This window comes from Rhinoraja longicauda, chromosome 33 (genome assembly GCF_053455715.1).
Source record: "Rhinoraja longicauda isolate Sanriku21f chromosome 33, sRhiLon1.1, whole genome shotgun sequence".
Classification (NCBI taxonomy): domain Eukaryota; kingdom Metazoa; phylum Chordata; class Chondrichthyes; order Rajiformes; family Arhynchobatidae; genus Rhinoraja; species Rhinoraja longicauda.
In genome coordinates, this window is record NC_135985.1 from 25,025,542 (window position 1) to 25,052,629 (window position 27,088).

The 27,088-nt window shown below is 48.3% G+C and overlaps 1 protein-coding gene across 2 annotated transcripts; it reads left to right on the plus strand.

Annotated features, from left to right (window-relative positions):
• The first annotated feature begins 9,845 nt into the window (after window positions 1-9,845).
• Window positions 9,846-26,693, plus strand: det1 (DET1 partner of COP1 E3 ubiquitin ligase). 2 transcript variants are annotated; one of them, XR_013549266.1, is made up of 6 exons: window positions 9,846-9,994; window positions 12,721-13,837; window positions 20,261-20,451; window positions 21,625-21,816; window positions 25,245-25,765; window positions 25,893-26,693. XR_013549266.1 is itself a non-coding variant. In XM_078427343.1 (5 exons), exons 2-5 carry the CDS (start codon window positions 12,752-12,754, stop codon window positions 25,432-25,434), a joined length of 1,659 nt encoding a protein of 552 aa, XP_078283469.1. In that variant the 5' UTR covers window positions 9,846-9,994; window positions 12,721-12,751; the 3' UTR covers window positions 25,435-25,815. The 2 variants fall into 2 exon arrangements, 1 of the variants encoding a protein (XP_078283469.1); XM_078427343.1 differs by lacking the exon at window positions 25,893-26,693 and having other exon boundaries at window positions 25,245-25,815.
• The last annotated feature ends 395 nt before the right edge of the window (window positions 26,694-27,088 follow it).

The window sequence follows — 27,088 nt, forward strand, 5'->3', positions numbered from 1 at the left end:
CAGCAGAGAAGGGACCTCAGACTGGGACCGCCCCCTCCCCTGACATCAGTCTGAAGAAGGGTCTCGACCCAAAACGTCACCCGTTCCTTCTCTTCCGAGATGCTGCCTGACCCGCTGAGTTACTCCAGCATTTTGTGTCTACCGTAGGTTTAGTTTAGTTTAGTTTAGACATAAACAGGCCCATCAGCCTTCTGAGTCCGTGCCGACCAGCGCTCCCCACACACCAGCACTATCCTACACACACTAGCGACAACTTCCAATTTTTACCAAAGCCAATTAACCTACAAACCTGTACGTCTTTAGTGTGTGAGGGGCAACCGGAGCAGCCGGAGAAAACCCATGCAGGTCACGGGGAGAAGGTAAAAACTCCTTCCAGACAGCACCCGTAGTCAGGATTGATCCCGTGTCTCAGGTGCTGTAAGGCAGCAACTCTACCGCTGCGCCACCGTGCCGCCTTGACTAATATCAACGAGGAGCCCTAACGCCTTTGGGCAATGCTATACTTATAGATTTCCAATGTCACATCTCCGCCTCAGATGTGGAATAATGATGCAGACACAATCTGTATAAGTGACATTACTTAGTTTCTATGTTTATTGTCTCTCCTGACTGCAACCTCCCGGCCTTGCAGTACACAGCAAGCACACCAACTCACTCTCAAGTCACCTGAAGGTATTTATTCACAAAATGCTGGAGTAACTCAGCAGGTCAGGCAGCATCTCAGGAGAGAAGGAATGGGCGACGTTTCAGGTCGAGACCCTTCTTCAGACTGACTCATCGTCATGACAGGAGCAGACTTGGTGGTCCAAAGGGCCTGTTTCCATATTGCATCTCTAAACTATACTAAGTGACACTAAACTAAACTAAACTAAACTACATCAATTGCAGGGAGAGTTTATATGAAGCTCGCCCCTCAAACAGGGCAGGTTAGACGCAAGGCAAATCGCCCTCTGGAGGCGGCTTGGTGTCAGTGCAAGTGAAGGTTCCCACTGCTTCCCAGTCTATAGGCTCGGCCCAAAATTGTGCTGCCTGGGGTTGAAACTGGGCTGTGTGTGGGGTCCAAAAATGTTTTACAGATAATGGGAAATTCTGGCAAACATTGCTGACATGGTTGCCTTGCAGCCATTGTGCCAGTTTCTCCGGCTGCTCCGGTTTTCTCCTGCCCACCAATTTGAAGAAGGACATTTTTGCTATTGAGGGAGTGCAGCGTAGATTCACCGGGTTAATTCCTGGGATGGTGGGACTGACATATGATGAAAGAATGGATCGACTGGGCTTATATTCACTGGAATTTAGAAGGCGAAGAGGGGATACAGAAACATATAAAATTCTTAAGGGACTGGACAGGCTAGATGCAGGAAAAATGTGCCCAATGTTGGAGGAGTCCAGAACCAGGGGTCACAGTTTAAGAATAAGCGATAGTCCATTTAGGACTGAAATGAGGACGAAAAAATTTCACCCAGAGAGTTGTGAATCTGTGGAATTCTCTGTCACAGAAGGCAGTGGAGGCCAATTCACTGGATTTATTCAAGAGAGAGTTAGATACAGCTCGTAAGGCTAATGGAATCAAGGAATATGGGGAAAAGCAGGAACTGGGTACTGATTCTGGATGATCGGCCATGATCATATTGAATGGCGGTGCTGGCTGGAAGGGCCAAATGGCCTCCTCCTGCACCTATTTTCTATGTTTCCATGTTTCAGCGCAGGGGGCAGGCGAGGGGAAGCACTCAATATTCATCTCTAATGCTAGAATTTTGTTTTTAATTAGTTCATTTTATTTTTATTGAACACTTTAATTTTCCTATTAATAAGCTGCAAAGCCCAAACAAAATGTTTTGAAAATTCAAGTCATTTTGACGGAAATATCAATTCATTTATCAAGCAATCCTAAAATATGGGCCGCAAATCTAAATGTGTAGGAAAGAACTGCAGATGCTGGTTTAAATCGAAGGTAGATACAAAATGCTGGAGTGACCCAGCGGGACAGGCAGCATCTGTGGAGAGAAGGAATGGGTGACGTTTTGGGTCGAGACCCTTCTTCAGACTGATGTCAGGGGAGGGAGTGGGACAAATCTATCACTGTGCTAGCGTGCCAAATCTGGAGCAAACACTTTTATTTTTTGCTCCGGATTCCAGCATCTGCAGTTTTTTATGTCTTGGAATATTGTCATAGGTAGAGATTGTCCAAGCAATGATTTCAATAATAATAATAATAATAATAATAATATAATAATATATTCCTTTATTCGTCCCACACCGGGGAAATTTACAGTGTTACAGCAGCAAAGCGGATAGCAAGAGATCATTCATTATAAATAAAAGATACATAAATTGTCATCGGTTTTCTGTGTGTTCTTAGCTGTTACTGTTGACTCGTCTACTGGGAGCAGTGCTGGTTGTGCAGTCTCACAGCAGCAGGAAGGAAGGACCTCCTATATCTCTCTTTCACGCACTTGGGGTGAAGGAGTCTGTCACTGAAGGAGCTACTCAGTGCAGTGACAGTGTCCTGCATGGGGTGGGAGTCGTTGTCCAGCAGCGATGTTAGCTTTGCCATCATCCTCCTCTCTCCCACCACCTGCACTGAGTCGAGGGGACAACCCAGGACAGAGCTGGCCTTCCTGACCAGCTTGTCGAGTTTCTTCCCCTCCGACGCTGAGATGCTGCTGCTCCAGCAGACCACTCCATAGAAGATGGCCGATGCAACCACCGTGTTGTAGAAGGTCCTTAGGAGTGCCCCCTGCACTCCAAAGGACCTGAGTCTCCTTAGCAGATAAAGTCTGCTCTGGTCCTTTCTGTATAGCGCATCGGTGTTTTCAGTCCAGTCCAGTTTATTGTTGAGGTAGACACACAGGTACTTATAAGAATCCACTCTCCCGATGTCCATTCCCTGGATGTTCACCGGTGTCGGGGGGACCTGGCTGCGCCTGCTAGCCAGACTGAACAGGTGCCTTCTATTCCTTCTCTGTTTTATGTTACACCACCAACTGCTCTAATATTGATTACCGAACCCCTGTGTAGAATGTTATCAAAAACCTTCTGAAAATCTAACTATGCCACACCTACTGGTACGTATAGGAAGGCACTGCAGATTCTGGTTTACACTGAAGAGAGACACAAAATGCTGGAGTAACTCAGCGGGCCAGGCAGCATCTCTGGAGAAAAGGAATAGGTGATGTATTGGGTCGAGACCCTTCTTCAGACCTAGAGTCAGGGGACAGGGAAAATAGAGGTATGAAAAGGTAGAAAACAAATCAGAGCCTGCACCAATGGCCAATGAGCCCACAATGGTCCGTACAGACAGCACCCAAGGTCAGGATCGAACACGGGTCTCTGGTGCTGTGAGGCTGTGATTCCACCAGTGTGGTTGGGCCTACTTTATTTTGATCAAATTAAAGGGATGGAGAATGAAAATGACTGGAACTCAAGCCCATCCTCATGGACTGACTGAACTCTGTGAATAAAGCAATGCTCCCTGACTTTCTCATGCATGGCCGAAAATTAATCCAACATTTAGACTTGCGGGAAGACACAAAATGCTGGAGTAACTCAGCGGGTCAGGCAGCATCTCTGGAGAGACACAGTGGCCATACTTTCAGGAGACTTCACAGTGGAGCAGTTAAAATAACCCTGCATATTTAGCTTAGTTTTGTTTAGTTTAGAGATAACAGCGCGGAAACAGGCCCTTTGGCCCACTGAGTTCGCACTCACTCGCGATCATCCTGCACACTAACACTATCCTACACACTAGGGACAATTTATAATTTTACCAAAGCCAATTAACCTACAAACATATATGCCATTGGGAGTGTGGGAGGAAACCAGAGCACCTGGAGAAAACCCACGCAGATCATGGGGAGAATGTACAAAACCCATACAGACAGCACCTGTAGTTAGGGTCGAACCGTGGTCTCAGGCGCTGTAAGGCAACAACTTCACCGCTGCGTCACTGACCCACTGAGTTCCTCCACCATCTTGTTTTTTTTTGTATAACATTTCCAAATTCATTGATAATATGAAATTAAATGGGAACGTGAATATCTGTGAGGGTTTGAAGATGATTTTGCGGGGAAATGGATCAGCTGTGCGTGGACATGACAGATGGAGGACAATGTGAGAAGATTTCACTTCAGTACAAACGGTGCAAAATGGTAATAGACTGGCAAACGTTGATGTTAAAATGGAACTTGAAAAGGCCTTTATGTCCTTGAAAACTAACATGCCAGTGGAGAAGGCAATTGAAAAGGTGAATGATGTAGAAACAAGGAACTGTAGCACGGCAACTTACCGAATAGTGAAAGGCCTGCAAGAGCGTTTGACAGCACTGGGCCTGTACTCGCTGGAGTTTAGAAGGATGAGGGGGGACCTCATTGAAACTTACCGAATAGTGAAAGGCCTGGATAAAGTGGATGTGGAGAGGGCATAGCCTCAGAATAAAAGGAAATTCTTTTAGGAAGGAGATGAGGAGGAGTTTCTTTAGTCAGAGGGTGGTGAGTCTGTGGAGTTCATTCCTCCAAGGCTATGGAGGCCAAGTCAATGGATATTTTTAAGGCGGAGATTCTTGATTAGTAAAGAGGATTGGGTTTATGGGGAGAAGGCAGGAGAATGGGGTTGAGAAGGAAAGATAGATCAGCCATGATTGAACGGCTAAGAGGGCTTGATGAGCCGAATGGCCTTATTCTGCTCCCAGTACTTAGGAACTGCAGATGCTCATTTACACAAAAAGACAGAAAGTGTTGCAGTGACTCAACGGGTCAGGCAGCATCTGTGGAGATCATGGATAGGTGATGTTTCTTACCAGGCCCTTCTTCAGACTGATGAGGGTGAATGATGTGCTGGATCTTCATTGAAAGAGGATCTAGAGTACAACAGGAAAGATAGACCATAGACGGTACAGCACAAGAACAGGCCCCTCAGCCCACAACGTCTGTGCCAAACATGATGCCAAGACCTACTCTTATCTACCTGCACATAATCCGTGCCCTGCATATCTATATGCCTTCCAGAAGTCTCTTAAATGCCACTAATGTATCTGCTTCAACTACCAACACTCCAGGCACTCACCACCCTCTGTGTAAAAAACTTGCCCCACACATCTCCTTTGAAGTTTGCCCCTCTCACTTCAAAGTAATGCCCTCTAGTATTTGATATTTCCAGGCTGGGAAAAAGGTTCTGCCTGTCTACCCTGTCTGTGCCACTCATAATTGTACATACTTCTATCAGGTCTCCGATCAACTTTTGGATTTTCAGAGAAAACAATCCATGTTTGTCCAACCTCTCCCTGTAGCTAATACCCCCTAATCCAGGCAGCATTATGGGCAATCTCCTCGACACCCTCTCCAAAGCCTCCACACTCTTCCTGTAATGAGACGACCAGAACTGCAACCGCAATACTCCAAATGCGGCCTAGCCAGTATAATAATGGCTCATAAGGAGACATTGAGGAGGTTTCAGTCCTCCACAGTTTGAAAGAATCACAGAAACATACAGTGCGGAAACAGGCCCTTTGGCCCACCGAGTCCGCGCCGACCAGCGATCACCCCGTACACTAGCACTATCCTACACACACTCGGGACAATTTATAATTTTACCAAGGACACTAAACTTTATCCTTTGTCCCGCCCACCTGACATCAGTCTGAAGAAGGGTCTCGACCCGAAGCGTCACCCATTCCCTCTCTCCTGAGATGCTGCCTGACCTGCTGAGTTACTCCAGCGTTTTGTGAAATAAATACTTTCGATTGGTACCAGCATCTGCAGTTATTTTCTTACACAACCTACAAACCTATATGTCTTAGGAGTGTGGGAGGAAACCGGAGCACCTGGAGAAAACCCATGCGGTTACAGGGAGAACATACAAACTCCGTACAGACAGCACCCGTGGTCAGGATTGAACCCAGGTCTCCTGTGCTGTAATGCAGCAACTCTACCGCTGCGCCACCGCACCGCCCTAAGGTTTCAGTGAGTTTCACAACGTATGTGCAGGGACAAAGCTTCCTTGGCTAATAGTTCTGGAAATAGGGGTCACAGTCTTAAAATAAAGGGTAAGTAATTCAGAATTGAAATGATTTCTTAAATAAGAGGATGGTAAACCTTTCGATAGATTGTGGAGGATCACTCACTGAATGTATTTGAAACCAAGGTTGGTAGATTTCTGGATGGTAGAGGCATCGTGAGATATGGCGATGGGGAAGTGAAATGGCGCCGGTACAAGACCAGCCATGTTCGCACATGTCTTAGTTAAGAGTCAAGAGTGTTTTATTCTCACATGTCCCAGATAGAACAATTATATTCTTACTTGCAGCAGCACAACAGAACATGTAAACACAACAGACCATGTAAACACAACAGACCATGTAAACACAACAGAATATGTAAACACAACAGACTATGGAAACACAACAGAACATGTAAACACAACAGAACATGTAAACACAACAGACTATGTAAACACAACAGAATATGTGAACACAACAGAACATGTAAACACAACAGAATACGTAAACACAACAGAACATGTAAACACAACAGAACATGTAAACGCAACAGAACATGTAAACACAACAGAACATGTGAACACAACAGAACATGTAAACACAACAGAATATGTAAACACAACAGAACATGTAAACACAACAGAACATGTAAACACAACAGAACATGTGAACACAACAGAACATGTAAACACAACAGAACATGTAAACACAACAGAACATGTAAACACAACAGAATATGTGAACACCACAGAATATGTAAACACAATAGAACATGTAAACACAGCAGCAACAGAGCTGCTTTCTATTTCTCATGTTACAGTATGGAGTTTAGTTCAGAGATACAGCATAGAAACAAGCCCTTCGGCCCACCGAGTGTACGCGCTGACCATTGGTCACACATTCACACGAGTTCTCTCATCTCACATTTGCAGAATCAATAGTTTTGTACAGTTTATTACTGTCACGTGTACCGGGGTACAGTTAAAAGCTTTTTGCTGCGTGCTATCCAATCATCACCGCACACATGCAATGGAGGTGGGGAAGCCTGGAGAATGAAAGGCACTCTCCCCAGAAGAAGGGTGGGAGGAGGTGGTGTGTGACTTGCAGTTTAGTTTAGTTTAGTTGTGCAGCGCGGAAACAGGCCCTTCAGCCCACCGAGTCTGTGCCGACCAATGATCCCCGCACATTAGTGCTATCCTACACATACTTTATGAGCCAAGTATGTTTTGTAACATACGAGGAATTTGAGGAACAATTTACAATTTCTATCAAAGCCAATTAACCTACAAACCTGTACATCTTTGGAGTGTGGCCGACCTGATCTCCCGGTAGCCAAACACTTTAACTCCCCCTCCCATTCCCACACTGACCTTTCTTTCCTGGGCCTCCTCCATTGTCAGAGTGAGGCCAAACGCAAATTAGAGGAACTGCACCTCATATTTCATTTGGGTAGCTTACACCCCAGCGGTATGAATATTAATTTCTCTAACTTCAAGTAATTCTTGCATCCCCTCTCTTTCCATCCCTCCCCCACCCACCCTAGTTGTCGTACTAGTTTCACTGTCGTCCTGTTGAGTTTCTTTTTCTGTATAACTCTTTATCACCAACAATGGACCATTGTGGGCTCCACATTTCCTTTGCCATCGTTACTTTTTGCATATCTTTCATTCATTTGTTCTTTATCTCTCTACATCCCGTGACCTGCGTGGGTTTTTTCCGAGATCTTCTGTTTCCTCCCACACTCCAAAGACGTACAGGTATGTAGGTTAATTGGCTGGGTAAATGTGAAAAAAAAATAAAAAATTGTCCCTAGTGGGTGTAGGATAGTGTTAATGTACGGGGATCACTGGGCGGCACGGACTTGGAGGGCTGAAAAGGCCTGTTTCCGGCTGTATATATATGATATGATATGATATGATACATTACCGTCTGCATCCCTTGATTCCCTTTCCCCTGACTCTCAGCCTGAAGGTCACCTATTCCTTTTTCTCCACAGATGCCATCTCTCTGGCTCTTCACACTGTCCTGACTCACCTGGAGAGACAGGGCACTTACGTGAGGATGCTATTCATAGACTATAGCTCTGCCTTCAACACGGTCATCCCCACCAAGCTCATCACCAAACTCCACCAGCTAGGCCTCAGCTCGTCGTTATGTGACTGGATCCAGAATTTCCTGATGGAGCGACCGCAGGCAGTGAGAATGGGCCCGCACCTGTCCTCCACTATCACCCTGAGTACCGGCACACCACAGGGCTGTGTTCTGAGCCCCATGCTCTACTCCCTCTTCACACACGACTGTGTTCCTGCATTCGCCACCAACACCATTGTCAAGTTTGCAGACGACACAACAGTGATCGGGCTGATCACCAACGGTGATGAAACAAACTACTGGGCGGAGGTGCAGAACCTGGCGGACTGGTGCTCAGATAACAACCTGTCCCTAAATACCACCAAGACCAAGGAGCTGATCATCAACTTCAGAAGGTCACATAATGGGGAATACGCTCCGATCTTTATCAACGGGGACAGTGTGGAGTGTCCAGCTTCAAGTTTCTGGGCTCTCACATTTCGGAGGACCTCACATGGTCCACTAACACCACTGTGCTGGTCAATAAGGCACAGTAACGACTGTTCTTCCTGAGAACACCGAAAAAGTCTGGTCTACCCCAACAGCTGCTGACGACCTTCTACCGCTGCACCACAGAGAGCATCCTAACGCATGGCATCTCTGTGTGGTATCTCAGCTGCACGGAGGAGAGGAAAGCTCTCCAGCGGGCAGTCTATAGAGCTCAGAAGATTATCGGGATGCAGCTACCAGCCTTGGAGGGCATCTACAACACACGATGCCTCAGGAAAGCCACCAGTATTCATAAAGACTCTTCACACCCCTGCAATAGTCTGTTCGAACTTCTACCATCCGGCAGACGTTACAAGGCCTTCTACGCCCGTACCTCCAGACTCAGGAACAGCTTCATCCCCAGGGCCATAGCTGCTCTGAACCGGTCCTGATGAGTGCGCCCCCATGAACTGTCTCCTTCGGATGGTCATGTCGCACAGCAACAATTGCACTTTATACTGCTTTAACTGTTTCTAATTTTGTTTCTCTGGGTTGTCTAAATTTCTGTTGATTAGCCAATTAATTTATTGCATTGAATGGAAGCCGCATTCCCAATCTGTTGTACCCTGTACAATGACAATGAAGATATGTTGTGCTGTGCCTAACCTGCTGTTGCTCCAGTACTCTGTGTCTGTCTTCTGCTCAGTCTGAAATCTGGGGCGAGCCCCCTCTACCGGTGGGCCGGGGTAGTGCAGGCGCAGTGTGGGATAGGCGCTGGTCCTCCAGCAGCGGTGCAGTGTGGGATAGGCGCTGGTCCTCCAGCAGCGGTGCAGTGTGGGATAGGCGCTGGTCCCCCAGCAGCGGGAGCGGTGCAGTGTGGGATAGGCGCTGGTCCTCCAGCAGCGGTGCAGTGTGGGATAGGCGCTGGTCCTCCAGCAGCGGTGCAGTGTGGGATAGGCGCTGGTCCTCCAGCAGCGGTGCAGTGTGGGATAGGCGCTGGTCCCCCAGTAGCGGGAGCGGTGCAGTGTGGGATAGGCGCTGGTCCTCCAGCAGCGGTGCAGTGTGGGATAGGCGCTGGTCCCCCAGTAGCGGGAGCGGCGCAGTGTGGGATAGGCGCTGGTCCTCCAGCAGCGGTGCAGTGTGGGATAGGCGCTGGTCCCCCAGTAGCGGGAGCGGTGCAGTGTGGGATAGGCGCTGGTCCTCCAGCAGCGGTGCAGTGTGGGATAGGCGCTGGTCCTCCAGTAGCGGTGCAGTGTGGGATAGGCGCTGGTCCTCCAGCAGCGGTGCAGTGTGGGATAGGCGCTGGTCCTCCAGTAGCGGTGCAGTGTGGGATAGGCGCTGGTCCTCCAGCAGCGGGAGCGGTGCAGTGTGGGATAGGCGCTGGTCCTCCGGCTGAGCCGGGAGCCGTGAGCGGGAGCGGCGGCGCCGGGTCACCGCCCGACCGTGAGTGTGGGGCCGCGGGACCGGGGGCCGGGACGGGCGGGACGAGGCGCCGCGGGTTGGGCGGAGGGAGCGGGGCAGAGACGGTGTAAACCACTGGGCGCCGCTTTTACTGCACGATGAGAGGAACGCGGTGGCCAGCCCACATCTGTGCGGGTCAGTGTGTGTGGGTCTGTGTGTGTGGGTCTGTGTGTGTGGGTCTGTGGGCCGGTGTGTGGGTCTGTGTGTGTGGGCCGGTGTGCGGGCGGGTCTGTGGGTCTGTGTGTGTGGGCCGGTGTGTGTGGGTCTGTGTGTGTGGGTCTGTGTGTGTGGGTCTGTGGGTCTGTGTGTGTGGGTCTGTGTGTGTGGGTCTGTGTGTGTGGGTCTGTGGGTCTGTGTGTGTGGGTCTGTGTGTGTGGGCCGGTGTGCGGGTCTGTGGGTCTGTGTGCGCGGGTCTGTGGGTCTGTGTGTGCGGGTCTGTGGGTCTGTGTGTGCGGGTCTGTGGGTCTGTGTGTGCGGGTCTGTGGGTCTGTGTGTGTGGGTCTGTGGGTCTGTGTGTGTGGGTCTGTGGGTCTGTGTGTGCGGGTCTGTGGGTCTGTGTGTGCGGGTCTGTGGGTCTGTGTGTGTGGGTCTGTGTGTGCGGGTCTGTGGGCCGGTGTGCGGGTCTGTGTGTGGGCCGGTGTGCGGGTCTGTGGGTCTGTGTGTGCGGGTCTGTGGGTCTGTGTGTGCGGGTCTGTGGGTCTGTGTGTGTGGGTCTGTGTGTGCGGGTCTGTGGGCCGGTGTGCGGGTCTGTGTGTGGGCCGGTGTGCGGGTCTGTGGGCCGGTGTGCGGGTCTGTGGGCCGGTGTGCGGGTCTGTGGGTCTGTGTATGCGGGTCTGTGGGTCTGTGTGTGCGGGTCTGTGGGCCGGTGTGCGGGTCTGTGGGTCGTTCTGTGGGTCTGTGTGTGTGGGTCTGTGTGTGCGGGTCTGTGGGTCTGTGTGTGCGCGGGTCGTTCTGTGGGTCTGTGTGTGCGGGTATGTTTCGTGAGGGCACATGGACTTATCCAGGACTGCTCTGCGCTCTACCTGGCTTCTACAATCTCTGTGAAAAAGCACACCGTTATTGTGGAGGAGGCTGCCCCTACTGAGGGTCTGGACACAGGGGTCCCAGTCTCATGATAACAGGACTGTGAGGAAGGTTGTAAGAAGGAACGACAGATGCTGGTTTACACCGAAGATAGGCTCAAAATGCTGGAGTAACTCAGTGGGCCAGACAGCATCTCTGGAGAAAAGGACTAGATGGTGTTTCGGGTCTGTAGAAGGGTCTCGACCCAAAACGTCACCTAGTCCTTTTCTCCGGAGCTGCTGCCTGATCCACTGAGAGTTACTCCATCATTTTGTGTCCATCTTCCTTGAGGAAGGCTGTCAAAGTGTACAGCGGGTTATAGATCAGCTGCAGAAATGGGCGGAGAGTTGACAGATGGGCATATGAGAGGTGTTGTACTTTGGGAGGTCAAATGTAAAAGGTATACATTTAATGGTATGACCCCATAAAACATTGATGCAAAGTGGCGCAACGGTTGAGTTGCTGCCTTACAGCGCCAGAGACCCGGGATCCTGACTGCGGGTGCTGTCTGTATGGAGTTCGTATGTTTTCCTTGACTGCGTGGATTTTCTCTGGATGCTCCGGTTTCTTCCCACACTCCAAATACGTATAGGTTTGTAGGTTGAAGCTGGACACAAAATGCTGGAGTAACTCAGCGGGACAGGCAGCATCTCTGGAGAGAAGTAATGGGTGACGTTTCAGGTCGAGACCCTGCTTCAGATTGAAGAAGGCTTTCGACCCGAAACATCACCCATTCCTTCTCTCTCTCTCTCGAGATGCTGCCTGGTCCACTGAGTTACTCCAGCATTTTGTATCTACGATTTTAAACCAGCATCTGCAGTTCTTTCCTACACAGGTTTGGAAGTTTATTGGCTTCTGTAAATTGTAAATGTCACTCGTGTACAGGGTAGAACTAGTGTACGGGTGATCACTGCTCAGCGTAGACTCGGTGAGCCGAAGGGGCCGTTTCCACGCTGTATCTCTAAAGTCTAAAGGGTTCTTGGGGTCCAAGTTCACAACCCCTGAATGTGGCAACACAAGTAGCTAGAGTGATAAAGAAGACACATGACATGCTTACCTTCTTAGGCTGGGGCATTGAGTAAAGAGTCAGGAAGTCATGATGCAGCTGTATTGGACCTTGGTTTAGGCTGCATTTGGAGTATTGCATGCAGTTCTGGTCACCCCATTGCAGGAAGGATATGGAGGCTTTGGAATGGGTGCAGGAGGTTTGGAATGGGTGCAGACAGCTGCTTGTATTGGAGGGTTTCAGCTATCAGGAGAGGTTGGATATAGTATATTTATATTTGATCGGATGCCACGTTAAAGCTTGTTGGCCAATCATAGATATGACCATTAAAAGACAAAAAGTTGGAGTAACTCAGCGGGTCAGGCAGCATACCTGGATAGGTGACATTTCGGGTTGGGACCTGTCTTCTAACTGAGGAAGGGTCCTGACCTGAAACGTCACCTCTTAATGTTCTCCAGAGATGCTGCCTGACCCACTGAGTGATTCCAGCACTTGGTGTTCCTTTTTGTAAGCCAGTGTCTGCAGTTCCTTGTTTCGACGTAAGTGACCATTCTTTACTTGAGCATGCACAGTAGCTTGTGATGCTGTTGTCTATGTGAGCATTGCTGACTTTTCCCGTGTCCTTCTGCCCTGCCTGCAGCTGCAGAGACAGCGTGTGGTGATGGCTGAGAATGGATGATGATGACCCGACCATCAAGCCTCGTCGGATTGAGAACCAGAATGTGGTTTACCGGCTGGAGCGGCGGCGCATGCACTCGGGCAGGCCGGGTGCCCACTGGTACATGGTGCGATGCCTGCACCAGAACGTCTTCCCCAACTTCACCGTGGTCAACGTGGAAAAGCCCCCCTGCTTCCTGCGCAAGTTCTCCCCGGATGGACGCTACTTCATCGCCTTCTCCCTGGACCAGACCTCGCTGGAGATCTACGAGTACCAGGGCTGCCAGGCGGCCGAGGACCTCCTGCAGGGGCATGATGGGGAGATCATGCTGAACGGCACTGGCGACCTGCAGTCGGTCAACGTCCGCGGCAAGCTCTTCGAGCGCTTCTTCGTGCTGCTGCACGTCACCAGCGTGGCGTCGAACGGGGAGCACCTGAACCGCGAGTGCAGTCTGTTCACTGACGACTGCCGGTACGTGATCGTTGGGTCGGCCGCCTACCTCCCCGAGGAGCCCCACCCTCTCTTCTTCGAGGTTTATCGTAACAACGAGTCGGTCACGCCGAACCCTCGCTCTCCGCTGGAAGATTACTCCCTGCACATCATTGATCTGCACACAGGGAGCCTCTGCGATACACGATCCTTCAAGTGTGACAAGATCATTCTCTCGCACAACCAGGGGCTTTACCTGTATAAAAACATCCTGGCCATTCTCTCTGTGCAGCATCAGACCATCCACGTGTTTCAGGTCACGCCCGAGGGGACCTTCATTGATGTTCGCACCATCGGGCGGTTCTGCTACGAAGATGACCTCCTCACCATCTCTGCGGTGTACCCAGAGGTGCAGGGCGACACACAGAACGCCACCTCGCGGCCCTTCAAGGAGAAGACGCTGAACTCGCTGAAGCACCGGCTGCTGGTGTACCTGTGGCAGAGAGCGGAGCACGATGGCAGCGCCGCGGCCAAGCGCCGCTTCTTCCAGTACTTCGACCAGCTGCAGCAGCTGCGCATGTGGAAGATGCAGCTGCTGGATGAGAACCATCTCCTGATCAAGTACACAAGCGAGGACGTGGTGACACTCCGGGTCACGGATCCTTCTCAGGTACTGGCCAACTGGTTACCACCTCCCGCACTGCACAGCCTCTCCCTTTCCCCCCAAACCAACAGTGGGCCGACAGCCATACAGCAGAGAAACATTCCCTTCAGCCAAACTCGTCCGAGATCCACTTTCTTCGCATTGACCCATTTGCCTGTATTTGGCCCATATCCCTCTAAACCTTTCTTACAGATACAGCACACAAACAGTCCTAGAGTCTTAGTGCGTGGAAACAGGCCCTTTGGCCAAACTTGCCCACGCCGGCCAACATGTCCCATCTACACTAGCCTATCTGTCTGAATTTGGCCCATATCCCTCTAAACCTGTCTTATCCCAGCCCAACCTGTCCATGCCAACCAAGATGACCCATCTCAACTGGTCCCATTTGCCTGCTTTGGGCACATATTCCTGAAACTATTCCTATCCATGTATCTGGATGTCTTTTAAATGTTGCCTCACCTACTCCCTGTCAAGGACATGTCGAATTGTTTGATGCTGATCCTGTGAAGTGCCACAACAGGGATAAGGTTTTCTGGTGAAGCATTTGCCAGGGAGCAGGGAATGATGGCCAGCGCTGGCTTTGAAGATCATTTTGTCCTTTGCAAGGATGTCCTCCTCAGATATATGTCGATGCATTACGAAATGTGCTGGTTTGGTAGTGTTGGTCTGTGGGGACATCTTGTAGTCCAGAACTTAACGTTAGAATTCTGTTCTGGTTTTTCAACAATGTTCCAATGGCTTCCATCAGAAGTTATACATTTATAATAAGAATTTGTTCAAGAGTGAGGTACATTAGAATTGATCAGCTGGTCAGTACACAACTGTTGTGGTTTAGTGGAAGAACATGTGCCAGTCAATGTAAGTGAGAGGAAGCAGTCAGCAATCATAAGCAGTCTCTTACACCCAGACTCAACAACTGAGTAGCAAAGAGATCTCCAGTTAGATATGATACATAGATACATAGAAAATAGGTGCCGGAATAGGCCATTCGGCCCCCTCGAGCCATCACCACCATTCAATGTGATCATGGCTGATCATCCACAGCCCAGAATATGCCCAGAACTCTCTGAAAAGAATAAACTTCCTTTGAAAGTGCTTTCCAGAGTTCATTGATCATGTACTAACAGCTGCAAAATTATCAACTAATGATATCATTTGGTACAATTAGCAGATTATCTAATCGGAAGCGAATAGTTTTTAAACCAATAGATGGCACAGCTGGTAGAGCTGCTATTTCACAGCATCGGACACCCAGGTTCGATCCTGACCTCGGCTGCTGTCTGTGTGTGGAGTTTGCACGTTCTCCCTGTGACTGCGTGTGTTTCCTCCCACATCCCAAAGACTTGCGGGTTTGTAGGTTAATCGGCCTCTAAAGTGTCCGTGGTGTATAGGGAGTGGATGAAAAACTAGGATAATGGGGAACTCGTGTGAATGTGTGATCAATGGTCGGCATGCACTGGTGGGCTGTATCTCAATCAGTCGATCAATAATGACATGTCTTGTTCCAATTGGAAAATTAAGGAGATTCAGAAAGAATAGTTTTTAAACAAATAGACAATAGGTGCAGGGGGAGGCCATTCGGCCCTTCGAGCCAGCACCGCCATTCAATGTGATCATGGCTGATCATTCTCAATCAGTACCCCGTTCCTGCCTTCTCCCCATACCCCCTGACTCCGCTATCCTTATGAGCTCTATCCAGCTCTCTCTTGAATGCATTCAGAGAATTGGTCTCCACTGCCTTCTGAGGCAGAGAATTCCACAGATTCACAACTCTCTGACTGAAAAAGTTTTTCCTCATCTCAGTTCTAAATGGCCTACCCCTTATTCTTAAACTGTGGCCCCTTGTTCTGAACTCCCCCAACATTGGGAACATGTTTCCTGCCTCTAACGTGTCCAACCCCTTAATAATCTTATACGTTTCGATAAGATCTCCTCTCATCCTTCTAAATTCCAGTGTATACAAGCCTAGTTGCTCCAGTCTTTCAACATATGATAGTCCCGCCATTCCGGGAATTAACCTAGTAAACCTACGCTGCACGCCCTCAATAGCAAGAATATCCTTCCTCAAGTAGTATAAGAAAATAACTGCAGATGCTGGTACAAATCAATTTATTCACAAAATGCTGGAGTAACTCAGCAGGTCAGGCAGCATCTCGGAGAGAAGGAATGGGTGATGTTTCGGGTCGAGACAGTCTGAAGAAGGATCTCGACCCGAAACGTCACCCATTCCTTCTCTCCCGCGATGCTGCCTGACCTGCTGAGTTACTCCAGCATTTTGTGAATATATCCTTCCTCAAATTTGGAGACCAAAACTGCACACAGTACTCCAGGTGCGGTCTCACTAGGGACCTGTACAACTGCAGAAGGACCTCTTTGCTCCTGTACTCAACTCCTCTTGTTATGAAGGCCAGCATTCCATTGGCTTTCTTCACTGCCTGCTGTACCTGCATGCTTCCTTTCAATGACTGATGCACTAGGACACCCAGATCTCGTTGTACGTCCCCTGTTCCTAACTTGACACCATTCAGATAATACTCTGCCTTCCTATTCTTACCACCAAAGTGGATAACTTCACACTTATCCACATTAAACTGCATCTGCCATGCATCCGCCCACTCACACAACCTGTCCAAGTCACCCTGCAACCTCATAGCATCTTCCTCACAGTTCACACTACCACCCAGCTTTGTATCATCTGCAAATTTGCTAATGGTACTTTTAATCCCTTCATCCAAGTCATTAATGTATATTGTAAATAGCTGTGGTCCCAGCACCGAGCCTTGCGGTACCCCACTAGTTACTGCCTGCCATTCTGAAAGGGACCCATTTATCCCCACTCTTTGCTTTCTGTCTGTCAACCAATTTTCTATCCATGTCAGTACCCTACCTCCAATACCATGTGCTCTAATTTTGCCCACTAATCTCCTATGTGGAACCTTGTCAAAGGCTTTCTGAAAGTCAAGGTATACCACACCCACCGGCTCTCCCCTGTCAATTTTCCTGGTTACATCCTCAAAGAATTCCAGAAGATTAGTCAAGCATGATTACCCCTTCGTAAATCCATGCTGACTCGGAACAATCCTGTTACTACTACTCCGCAATTTCGTTTTTTATGATTGACTCCAGCATCGTCCCCACCACTGATGTCAGACTAACTGGTCTATAATTTCCCGTTTTCTCTCTCCCTCCTTTCTTAAAAGGTGGGACAACATTAGCTACCCTCCAATCCACAGGAACTGATCCTGAATCTATAGAACATTGGAAAATAATCACCAATGCGTCCATAATTTCTAGCGCCACCTCCTTGAGTACTCTGGGATGCAGACCATCAGGTCCTGGGGATTTATCAGCCTTCAGTCCCATCAGTCTACCCAACACCATTTCCTGCCTAATGTGGATTTCCTTCAGTTCCTCCGTCACCCTAGGATCTCTGGCCACTAGAACATCTGGGAGATTGCTTGTATCTTCCTTAGTGAAGACAGATCCAAAGTACCGGTTCAACTCGTCTGCCATTTCCTTGTTCCCCATAATAAATTCCCCTGCTTCTGTCTTCAAGGGATCCACATTTGCCTTGACTATTTTTTTCCTCTTTACATATCTAAAAAAGCTTTTACTATCCTCCTTTATATTATTGGCTAGTTTACCCTTGTACCTCATCTTTTCTCCCCGTATTGCCTTCTTAGTCATCTTCTGTTGCTCTTTAAAAGAGTCCCAATCCTCTGGCTTCCCACTCTTCTTTGCTTTGTTGTACTTCTGCTCTTTTATTTTTATGCTGTCCTTGACTTCCCTTGTCAACCACGGGTGCCTCTTACTCCCCTTGGAATCTTTCCTCCTCTTTGGGATAAATTGATCCTGCAACTTCTGCATTATTCCCAGGAATACCTGCCATTGCTGTTCCACCGTCTTCCCTGCTAGGGCCTCCTTCCAGTCAATTCTGGCCAGCTCCTGCCTCATGCCTCTGTAATCCCCTTTGCTATACTGTAATACTGACACTTCCGATTTTCCCATCTCCCTCTCAATTTGTAGAGTAAAACTTATCATATTGTGATCACTGCATCCTAATGGCTCTTGAAACATTTCTGATCTGTAAAGGGACTTTACATCGCTGGTGCGGCTCGGCTGCGGGGCCTTCCATCGCCCGGCGCGGCTCGGCTGCGGGACTTAGCTGCGCATGGTATGGCCGCGGGGCCTTCCATCGCCCGGCTCGGCCGCGGGATGTTTCAGCGCCCGGTGCGGCTCGGCCACGGGGACTTGGGCGTGGGGAAGAGAGCGGAAGTTATGTTGCCTCCATCACAGTGAGGGGGTGTTTGGAGTCACTGTGATGGATGTTTGTGTTGGGGTTATGTGTCTTGTGTTTCTTTTTTTTGTGTGACTGCTGGTAACGTAATTTCGTTCGGTACCTCGGTACCGAATGACAAATAAAGGCTCTGTATTCTGTATTCTCTGTACACATTCCCGCCATAACAGCTTCTATGATCTTGAATTGCCTCTGTCCCTCTATATTCTACTCGAGGCCTGTATTCCTCTGTAATAACAACACTGTTTTAATTATGGGGTGCCAATTGATTGTTCCAACTTTGGGAATCATATTCTCAGCTGCCAAGTCTTAAATGCCCCGACCGCCCCGACGTGGCAAGTTTCACTGCCTGACCGCGGGAGAAGGCGGCAGGGAAGAGAAAAGACATTCTGGCCTTCCATCACAGTGAGGAGGAGACTGGAGGAGACTCACTGTGATGGATGTTTTTTTTGTTTTATGTTGGTTTTGTGATTGTGTGTGTTATTGCTTTATTTTTATTGCTTCTTATTGTTAGACTGTGGGTAATGGAATTTCGTCCAAAAATATGTTTTTGGATGTCAATAAAGGTTATTCTGATTCTGTTGGTCCCAGTTTTAGAGCGTGAACTGTACTTGAAGGGTAAAATCAACATGGCTCGCACAGTTGTAAAGTTTGGTTTATGTCATCGTGTAGGCTTTTCCTTTGAAACATTTTGTGGCTGATGGTCTTCATTTGACATTCATTTCTGACATTAACTGTTAATCTAGTCCCCTGGCTGGGACTGTCAGCACATGCTGCCACTCTATCACCAACCTAGTGTCGGGAAGTGAATCCTTACACTCCTCAGCACTGAAAACTAGCCTGACTGGAGGTATTGTCTGGAGGACAAAATCTTCAATCAATCCGAATGCATCTGAACCCTTGGGTGGATGTAAAGAAATATCCATAGCAATATTTTACAGAACAATGTAGTTATTAGTTTTGTGTCCCAGAGATGTTTCTCACTTGGTAATCATAAGGTCATAAGGGGTAGGAGTAGAATTAGGCCATTCGACCTATCAAGTCTACTCTGCCATTTAATCGATTGATATATCTCTCCCTCCTAACCCCATTCTCCTGCCTTCTCCCCATAACCTCTGACACCTGTACTAATCAAGAACCTATCTATCTCTGCCTTAAAAATACCCACTGACTTGGCCTTCTGTGGCAAAGAATTCCACAGATTCACCACCCTCTGACTAAAGAAATTTCTTCTCATCTCCATCCTAAAAGAACGTCTTTTAATTCTGAGGCGATGACCTCTAGTCGTAGACTCTCCCACTAGTGGAAACATCCTTTCCACATCTATTCTATACAAGCCTTTCACTATTCTGTATGTCTGAATCAGATCCCCCCCCCCCCCCTCATTCTTCTAAACTCCAGCAATTACAGGCCAGTGCCAACAAACGCTCATCATAGGTTAACCTACTCATGCCTGGGATCGTTCTTGTAGACCTCCTCGGGACCCTCTCCAGAGCCAGCACATCCTTCCTCAGATACGGTGCCCAAAATGGGTCATAATTATCGCCAAATGAGCTGATCTTACCAATACTTGTGGGATCCTGCTGTGTACAAGCAGGGTGCTGTAAACCCCTTTGTCACACCATGTGGTTGTGAAAGGCTCCAGTTGGGGCATCTTGGTCAGCATGGACAAGTGGGACTGAAGGGCCTGTGTCTGTGATGTATGACTCCAGGTAAATGGAAGTGTTTTTGTCACTTTGGGGTTGTGTTGTTCCGCTGCTTCATGCCTGCCATTGCAAGCCCCTGCTCTGTCCAAAACACTCATAACTGTCTTGTTAAGGATCAGGAGCAGGCAGAGGAGATTTGTTTAACTTGCCACCATATTCAGCACAGAAATTGTGGGCTGAAGGGCGTGTTCTATGCTCTACTGGTCCATGTCCCACATTAATTTTCAGGTGACCGCCATTATCTTGTTCCCTAATGTTGTATTTTCGAAATACTTGGCTCGCCTACCCGTTTTCTCCAGAGATACAGTGTGACCTCCCTGAGTTACACTGGGAGTTTGGGGCCTGTATTAATGTTGGATGCGTGAATGTGCATGAGATTAGTACCTCGGGCTAATTTTCTCCTCTTGTCTGTTCGTTCGTCTGTAGCCATCGTTCTTTGTTGTTTATAACATGGTGACCACTCGGGTCCTGGCTGTGTTTGAGAATACTTGCGACGAGCTTCTACAACTGTTTGAGAATTTCTGCGACCTCTATCGAAATGCCACCCTGCACAGTGAAGCAGTCCAGTTTCCCTGCTCTGCATCCAGCAACAACTTTGCCAGGCAGATCCAGCGAAGGTGAGTGGTTCCTCCATCGTCCCAAATAGTTATCTTCCATTTCACTCTCAGTTGCTTTTGGCGAAAGGGAGAGCAGCCAATATAATCAAAGACTTATCCCACCCAGTCATTCCTCCTTCTACCTGCTGCCATCCAGCAGAAGGAAGAGAAGCTTGAAAGCGTGTACTACCAGGCTCCGAAACAGCTTCTTCCCCTCTGTTGTGTAGACCCTTCTTTGTCACCTTTTCCAGCTTTTTGTGTCTATCTTTGGTTTCAACCAGCATCTGCAGTTCATTTCTATACAACAGAGGGGAAGAAACTGCCTTACAGTGCCAGACCCAGATTCGATCCTGACTATGAGGGCGGCACGGTAGCGCAGCGGTAGAGTTGCTGCTTTACAGCGAATGCAGCGCCGGAGACTCAGGTTCGATCCTGACTACGGGTGCTGCACTGTAAGGAGTTTGTACGTTCTCCCCGTGACCTGCGTGGGTTTACTCCGAGATCTTCGGTTTCCTCCCACACTCCAAAGACGTACAGGTATGTAGGTTAATTGGCTGGGTAAATGTAAAAATTGTCCCTAGTGGGTGTAGGATAGTGTTAATGTGCGGGGATCACTGGGCGGCACGGACTTGGAGGGCCGAAAAGGCCTGTTTCCGGCTGTATGTATATGATATGATATGATATGATATGGGTGCTGTCTTTATGGAGTTTGTATGTTCTCCCTGTGACTGTTGCTTTTCTCTCGCTGTTTCAGTTTCCTCCCATCCTCCAAAGACGTACAGGTTTGTAGGTTAATTGGCTTCTGTAAATTGCCCCTATTGTGTAGGATAGTGTTAGTGTATGGGGAGGTAGCTGGTCAGTGCGGACTCAGTGGGCCGAAGGGCCTGTATCTCTCTGGTTTAAAGAGGCCATTTGAAGTGAAAATAGCTGGGGTTTTTTCTCATTCTCGCCATTTATATTGCTGTTACTGTAAACTCAAGTCTAGCTTGGGATTTTAATTGACCTTTCTGTGCGTGCAGTGATCTTCCTGAGAACATGCAAGCTTCTCGACAATGGAGAGCTCACATACGTGGTTTGCTGTCAGAGTGTAGTGCTGAGTTTAGATATAACCAGGCCAGAGAGGAACGGCAAACTTCATCACCCACAGCAGACATTGTTCCAATTCCAGTCTGTCAAACCTTTCCTTTATTTCAGGTTTAAAGACACTATTGTGAATGCCAAATATGGGGGTCACACTGAGGCGGTGAGGCGGCTGCTTGGGCAGCTCCCCATCAGTGCACAGTCGTACAGCAGCAGCCCATACCTTGATCTCTCCCTCTTCAGCTACGATGACAAGTGGGTCTCAGTGATGGAGCGGCCAAAGACTTGCGGGGATCACCCCATCAGGTAACGTCATCGGTTACTTTAGTTGGTGAATGATCCAGTGTGACATGCCACAGCGAAATTCTTTGAACTGCGTACCATACACAAAGTATGCACAGAGTCGCCACATACAAGGCGCCTACAAAGGTACACGGTCTTCAAAGGCAGCTGCACTGCCAGGGAGCAAACTGACCAAGATCCACTGGTGTCCTGATCACCAACTACCTGACTGGACAACCACAGTCTGTCAGGCCTCAGAACTGTGCCTCAAACATGGAGGTGAGCAACACGGGGGCCTTCCTGTTCACCATCTACACCTTGGACTCCAGGTATAACCCCGTCTCCTGCCACCTGCAGAAGTTTTCAGGTGACTCTGCATTTGTGGGCTGCATCAGTGAGGGGAGGGAAGCTCAAAACAGAGGTGTAGTCAGCGACTTTGTTGAGTGGTGTGGGCTGAATCACCTGCAGCTCAACACTGACAAGACGAAGGAGCAGGGGACACCCCTGCCCCCTGTCTCCATCAATGGTGTGGATGTGCAGTTTACCAGGGAGTACAAATACCTTGGAGTGTACCTGGGCAGTAAACTGGACTGGTCCAGGAACGCTGAGGCCCTGTGCAAGAAGGGACAGAGCCGGCTGTAATTTGTGAGAAGGCTCCGCTCCTTCAATGTCTGCAGTAAGATGCTGCAGATGTTCTACCAGTCGGTGGTGGCCAGCGCCATCTTCTTCGCTGCCGTGTGCCGGGGCAGCAGGGCGAAGGCCATGGATGCCAACACGATCAACAGACTCATCAGGAAGGCTGGCTCCGTCCTGGGGGTGGAGTTGGATTCACGGGAGGTGGTCTTGGAGGGGAGGATGCTCCTCAAACTGTGGAGCATCCTGGACAATACAGCTCACCCCCTCCATGACAAACCGGCCAACCTGAGGAGCACCTTCAGCAACAGACTGGTTCCACCAAGATGCAGCACAGAACGCCACAGGAGATCCTTCTTCCCTGTGGCCATCAAACTACAACTCCTCCCCCTTCTGTCATGGGGTAGACTGAGACTGACTCCCCTCCCCCCCCCCAATATCCCAATCTTTGTACATCCCCAATACTTTCCACACGTCACAAATTCATGTTTCATGTATTTTGTGTTTTTATGACTGCTGGCAAATCAATTTCCCTCCTGGGATAAATAAATAAAGTGCTATCGTATCGTTTAGTCCCAATGGCCCCTCATCATTCTGGCGGCCCCTCATCATTCTGGCGGCCCCTCCCCCGCTCTGGATCCTTCTTTGATCTCTCGCCTGCTTGTCCTCGTCCACTCTCAGTCCCTCACACAGCCGACAGATGGGGGTAAACAAGCAGCTTCCATGACATTTCCCAATTCAATGCTTTTATTTCCAAGGCTATTAGTTTTAATTAACTTGGAAAGTTAAAGTAGATCGTTGTCGTAGCTTGTGCCTATCCCCTTTGCACACATTCACTGATTGCTACCCCAATGCCGAATTATATAGAATTGTACAATGCAGAAACAACCCCTTCGACCCACCAAGTTTGCACCAATCATATTGATTACCTACACTAATCCCATTTGTCTGTTTTAGGTCAATATCCTTCCATGCTTGCCCATTCAAGTGCCAGTCTAAATGACCTGTATCTGCCACTGCCATCTGCTGTGGCAGCACCTTCCAGCCATCAGCCACTCTGAAAACCCTTCCTCTCAGATCCTCTTTTAAACATCATTTTCTCCTTAAACCTCTTGCTTTTGGTGCCATTCCACAGGATAATGACTCTATCTACCCTATCGATGCCCCTCATAATTGTATTTACACCATTAGCTTCCTTCACTCCAGGGAAAAATGTCTCCATTTTCTTTTCAAATATTTCACCTTGTTAAAAGGTAATAGAGATTCTGCTGCAATCACTCATGAGCTTGTGTTTCACTTTCTAACAAAGTAATTGCCCACTCCCTGATCCTTTGTTTCTCCATCTGGGCAGCACGGTGGCTCAGCGGTAGAGTTGCTGCCTTACAGCACCAGAGACCTGGGTTCGACCCTGACTACGGGTGCTTGTCTGTACGGAGATTGCACATTCTCCCCGTGACCTGCGTGGGTTTTCTCCAGGTGTTCCGATTTCCTCCCACGTTCAAATGATGTACAGGTTTGTAAGTTCATTGGCTTTGGTTTAAAAAAAATTGTCCTTAGTGTGTGCAGGATAGAGTTAGTGTGTGAGGGGTAATCGCTGGTCGGCACGGACCCGGTGGGCCGAAGGGCCTGTTTCCATGCTGTATCTCTGATCTAAGTAAGAATTTCATTGTTCTATCTGGGATATATGACAATAAAACACTCTTGACTATCAGAAAGTAAAGTAATCTGCTTCTGCTGATCTGCTCTTGATTTACATTTCTAGAAAATGAAACTGCCCTTCCTTTAATTTCACACATGGCGCTGCCAGGGGTGGTAATGGAAGCAGATACGATAGCAACGTTTCAGGGGCTCCCTGACCCTGTGTGGAGGAGAAACTAATTACTCAAGTAAATTAATTTGGCACAAACCAGGAGAAGATACCAGGATCTTCTGGTCAATGCAACTGATTATCTTGATACTTCAGAACGTATCCCCTCACTTGCTCACTGCTCATTTGTGAGGGAGCTCTTGACTGTAACAGTTCAGGTTTTATGCTGCTGACTTATGGGACTTTCTCGCCTCAGGTTTTCCTCACCCCCACCACTCCCCCCAGCCTTTATCTTTCAATCTGAAGAAGGGTTCTGACCCGAAATGTCACCTGTTCCTTTTCTCCAAAGATGCTGCCTGACCCATTGAGTTACTCCACCATTTTGTGTCTATTTTAGTTTAGGGAAACAGGCCCTTCGATCCTCTGAGTCCACACCGACCAGCAATTACCCGTACACTAGCACTATCCGACATACAAGGGACAATTGACAATCTTTACCAAAGTCCTCCCCCTTCTGTCGTGGGGTAGACTCCCCTCTCCCAGCCCCCTCCCATCCCAATCTTTGTACATCCCCAATACTTTCCACACATCACAAATTCATGTTTCATGAATTTAGAAAATAGGTGCAGGAATAGGCCACTCGGCCCTTTAAGCCAGCACTGCCATTCAATATGATCATGGCTGATCTCCCAAAATCAATACCCTGTTCCTGCTTTTTCCCCATATCCCTTGATTCCGTTAGCCATAAGAGCTAAATCTAACTCTCTCTTGAAATTAACCTACAAACCTGCACGTCTTTGGAGTGCGGGATGAGACTGGAGCTCCCGGGGAAAACCCACGCAGGTCACGGGGAGAAGGTACAATCTCTGTACAGACAGCACCCATAGTCAGGATCGAATCTGGTCTCTGAGGCAGCAGCTCTACCATTGCGCCACCATGCCGTCTATCTTTGGTAAAAAGCAGCATCTGCTGTTCCTTTCTACACAAACTAATCTGTGTTTCTGTTTTTTAGGTTTTATGCCCGTGATTCGGGCCTACTGAAATTCAAAATCCAAGCAGGGCTGCTGGGCCGGCCGGTGAACCACACAGTGAGGCGCCTCGTGGCTTTCACGTTTCATCCTTTCGAACCATTTGCCATATCAGTACAGAGGACCAATGCGGAGTACGTGGTCAGCTTTCACATGCGCCACACGTGCGTGTGAAGGTGGTGTTGGGCTCACATCGTTGTGGTGTGCCAGGAGGAGATCCAAACGAGATGCTGGACCCAACAAAAGTAGAACTTGGAAGAAACGTAGTGGAAGGCAACAAGCTTAGATTCAGTATTCTAACTCCTCTTTCACACCTAATCCGCTGAGCGACCAGGAAAGTGGATGCCCGTCAGTGGAAAAGGTAAACCTGTGGCCTTGGCATCTCTGGAGTGCTGGGCCCTGATATTGTGCGACTATCATTTATTATCAGTTCATTGCTGACATGACAGCAGACCCGGCAATCGAACAGTTCACTACCAGCTTGGGGTAGACACAACATGCTGGAGTAACTCAGCGGGACAGGCAGCATCTCTGCAGAGAAGGAATGGGTGACGTTTCAGGTTGAGACCCTTCTCTTCGGCCTGAAACGTCACCCATTCCTTCTCTCCAGAGATGCCGCCTGTCCCGCTGAGTTACTCCAGGGTTTTGTGTCTCTCTTCAGTTTAAACCAGCATCTACAGTTCCTTCCTACACACTACCAGCTTGGGGATCGATGGAGTCGGTGCAATAAAACGGGGTTCATTGTTTTACCATTGGGTGGAAGTGAAGGCCCATTTTAAACTGGGATCTAATGATGGATGAGTCTTACTGTGGACAGGGAAGGGAGTGGGGGTGAGAATCTGGAATTGCTCATATTATTAATATACAGAAATTGACGGAAGTACATAGCAGTTCTAGAGCCTGGGGAATACAGAAAATCGTATTAAAGCCTTCCTCTGGAAGCTTGAATTAGGTGGATTCTCTCCAAAACATTCACCTGTTTTGTTTTCTGTAGCTTTAGGTTTATTTTTATTCCTCTGAAATTACTTTTTAAATTGAAACTGGATACAACGTGCCAGCTCTGTCCAATTAAAGGTACTGTTGCCTAGAAATGTATTTTTGGTTGGGATTGTTAAATGAGCTATTTGGCTGTATCTGAGTATTGTAATCTGCTTCGACTGAGGTTGCTATTGTAACTGGGGAGGAGTTTCTGGGTATGTTTTCTTTTTATTTCACCAGTGTTGTGAATTTATTGTGCCACATTTAATTTCATGTGGATGTGTTCTGTGACCATGAAACTCAGCTTGCATTTCCCTCCAGTGCAAGAATTATTGTATGATAAATCTCTAATTTTACAAATGACTTTAAACTTTTTCCATCGGAATGCTACATTTTATAAACACCTTTATACTTCAGGACATCACATCGCCTTGGTCAATAAAATTTTTACAGAATGTTGTTTGATTACCTGCTAATTTATTTTACCTCTATTCATCCACGCTAGAGATTTTCCGGATTAATTATTGTGATGGAACGTAATAGTTTCTTCCTCTCTAAAAGTTGCAATGAAACGCGTTTTCAATATTGCTGAAGCAGTTTAAGGGTTCAGTCACGTTTTACGATACAGGTTGAACACTGATTTCCCGGCACCCTCGGTTCCAGAGCCTTTACTGGATTATCTGTATTTCTGGAGTAACAGATCATGTGATGATGAAACAACAATACCCCCCTGGCCCACTCATGACACCCCTGCTGTGTGTCTAAAGCACCATGGAGTGCCAGAAACGTAAATAAAACAAATACAAAATGTACACCAAATGTGAATGGAATGACCCATCTCTGGCTCCCA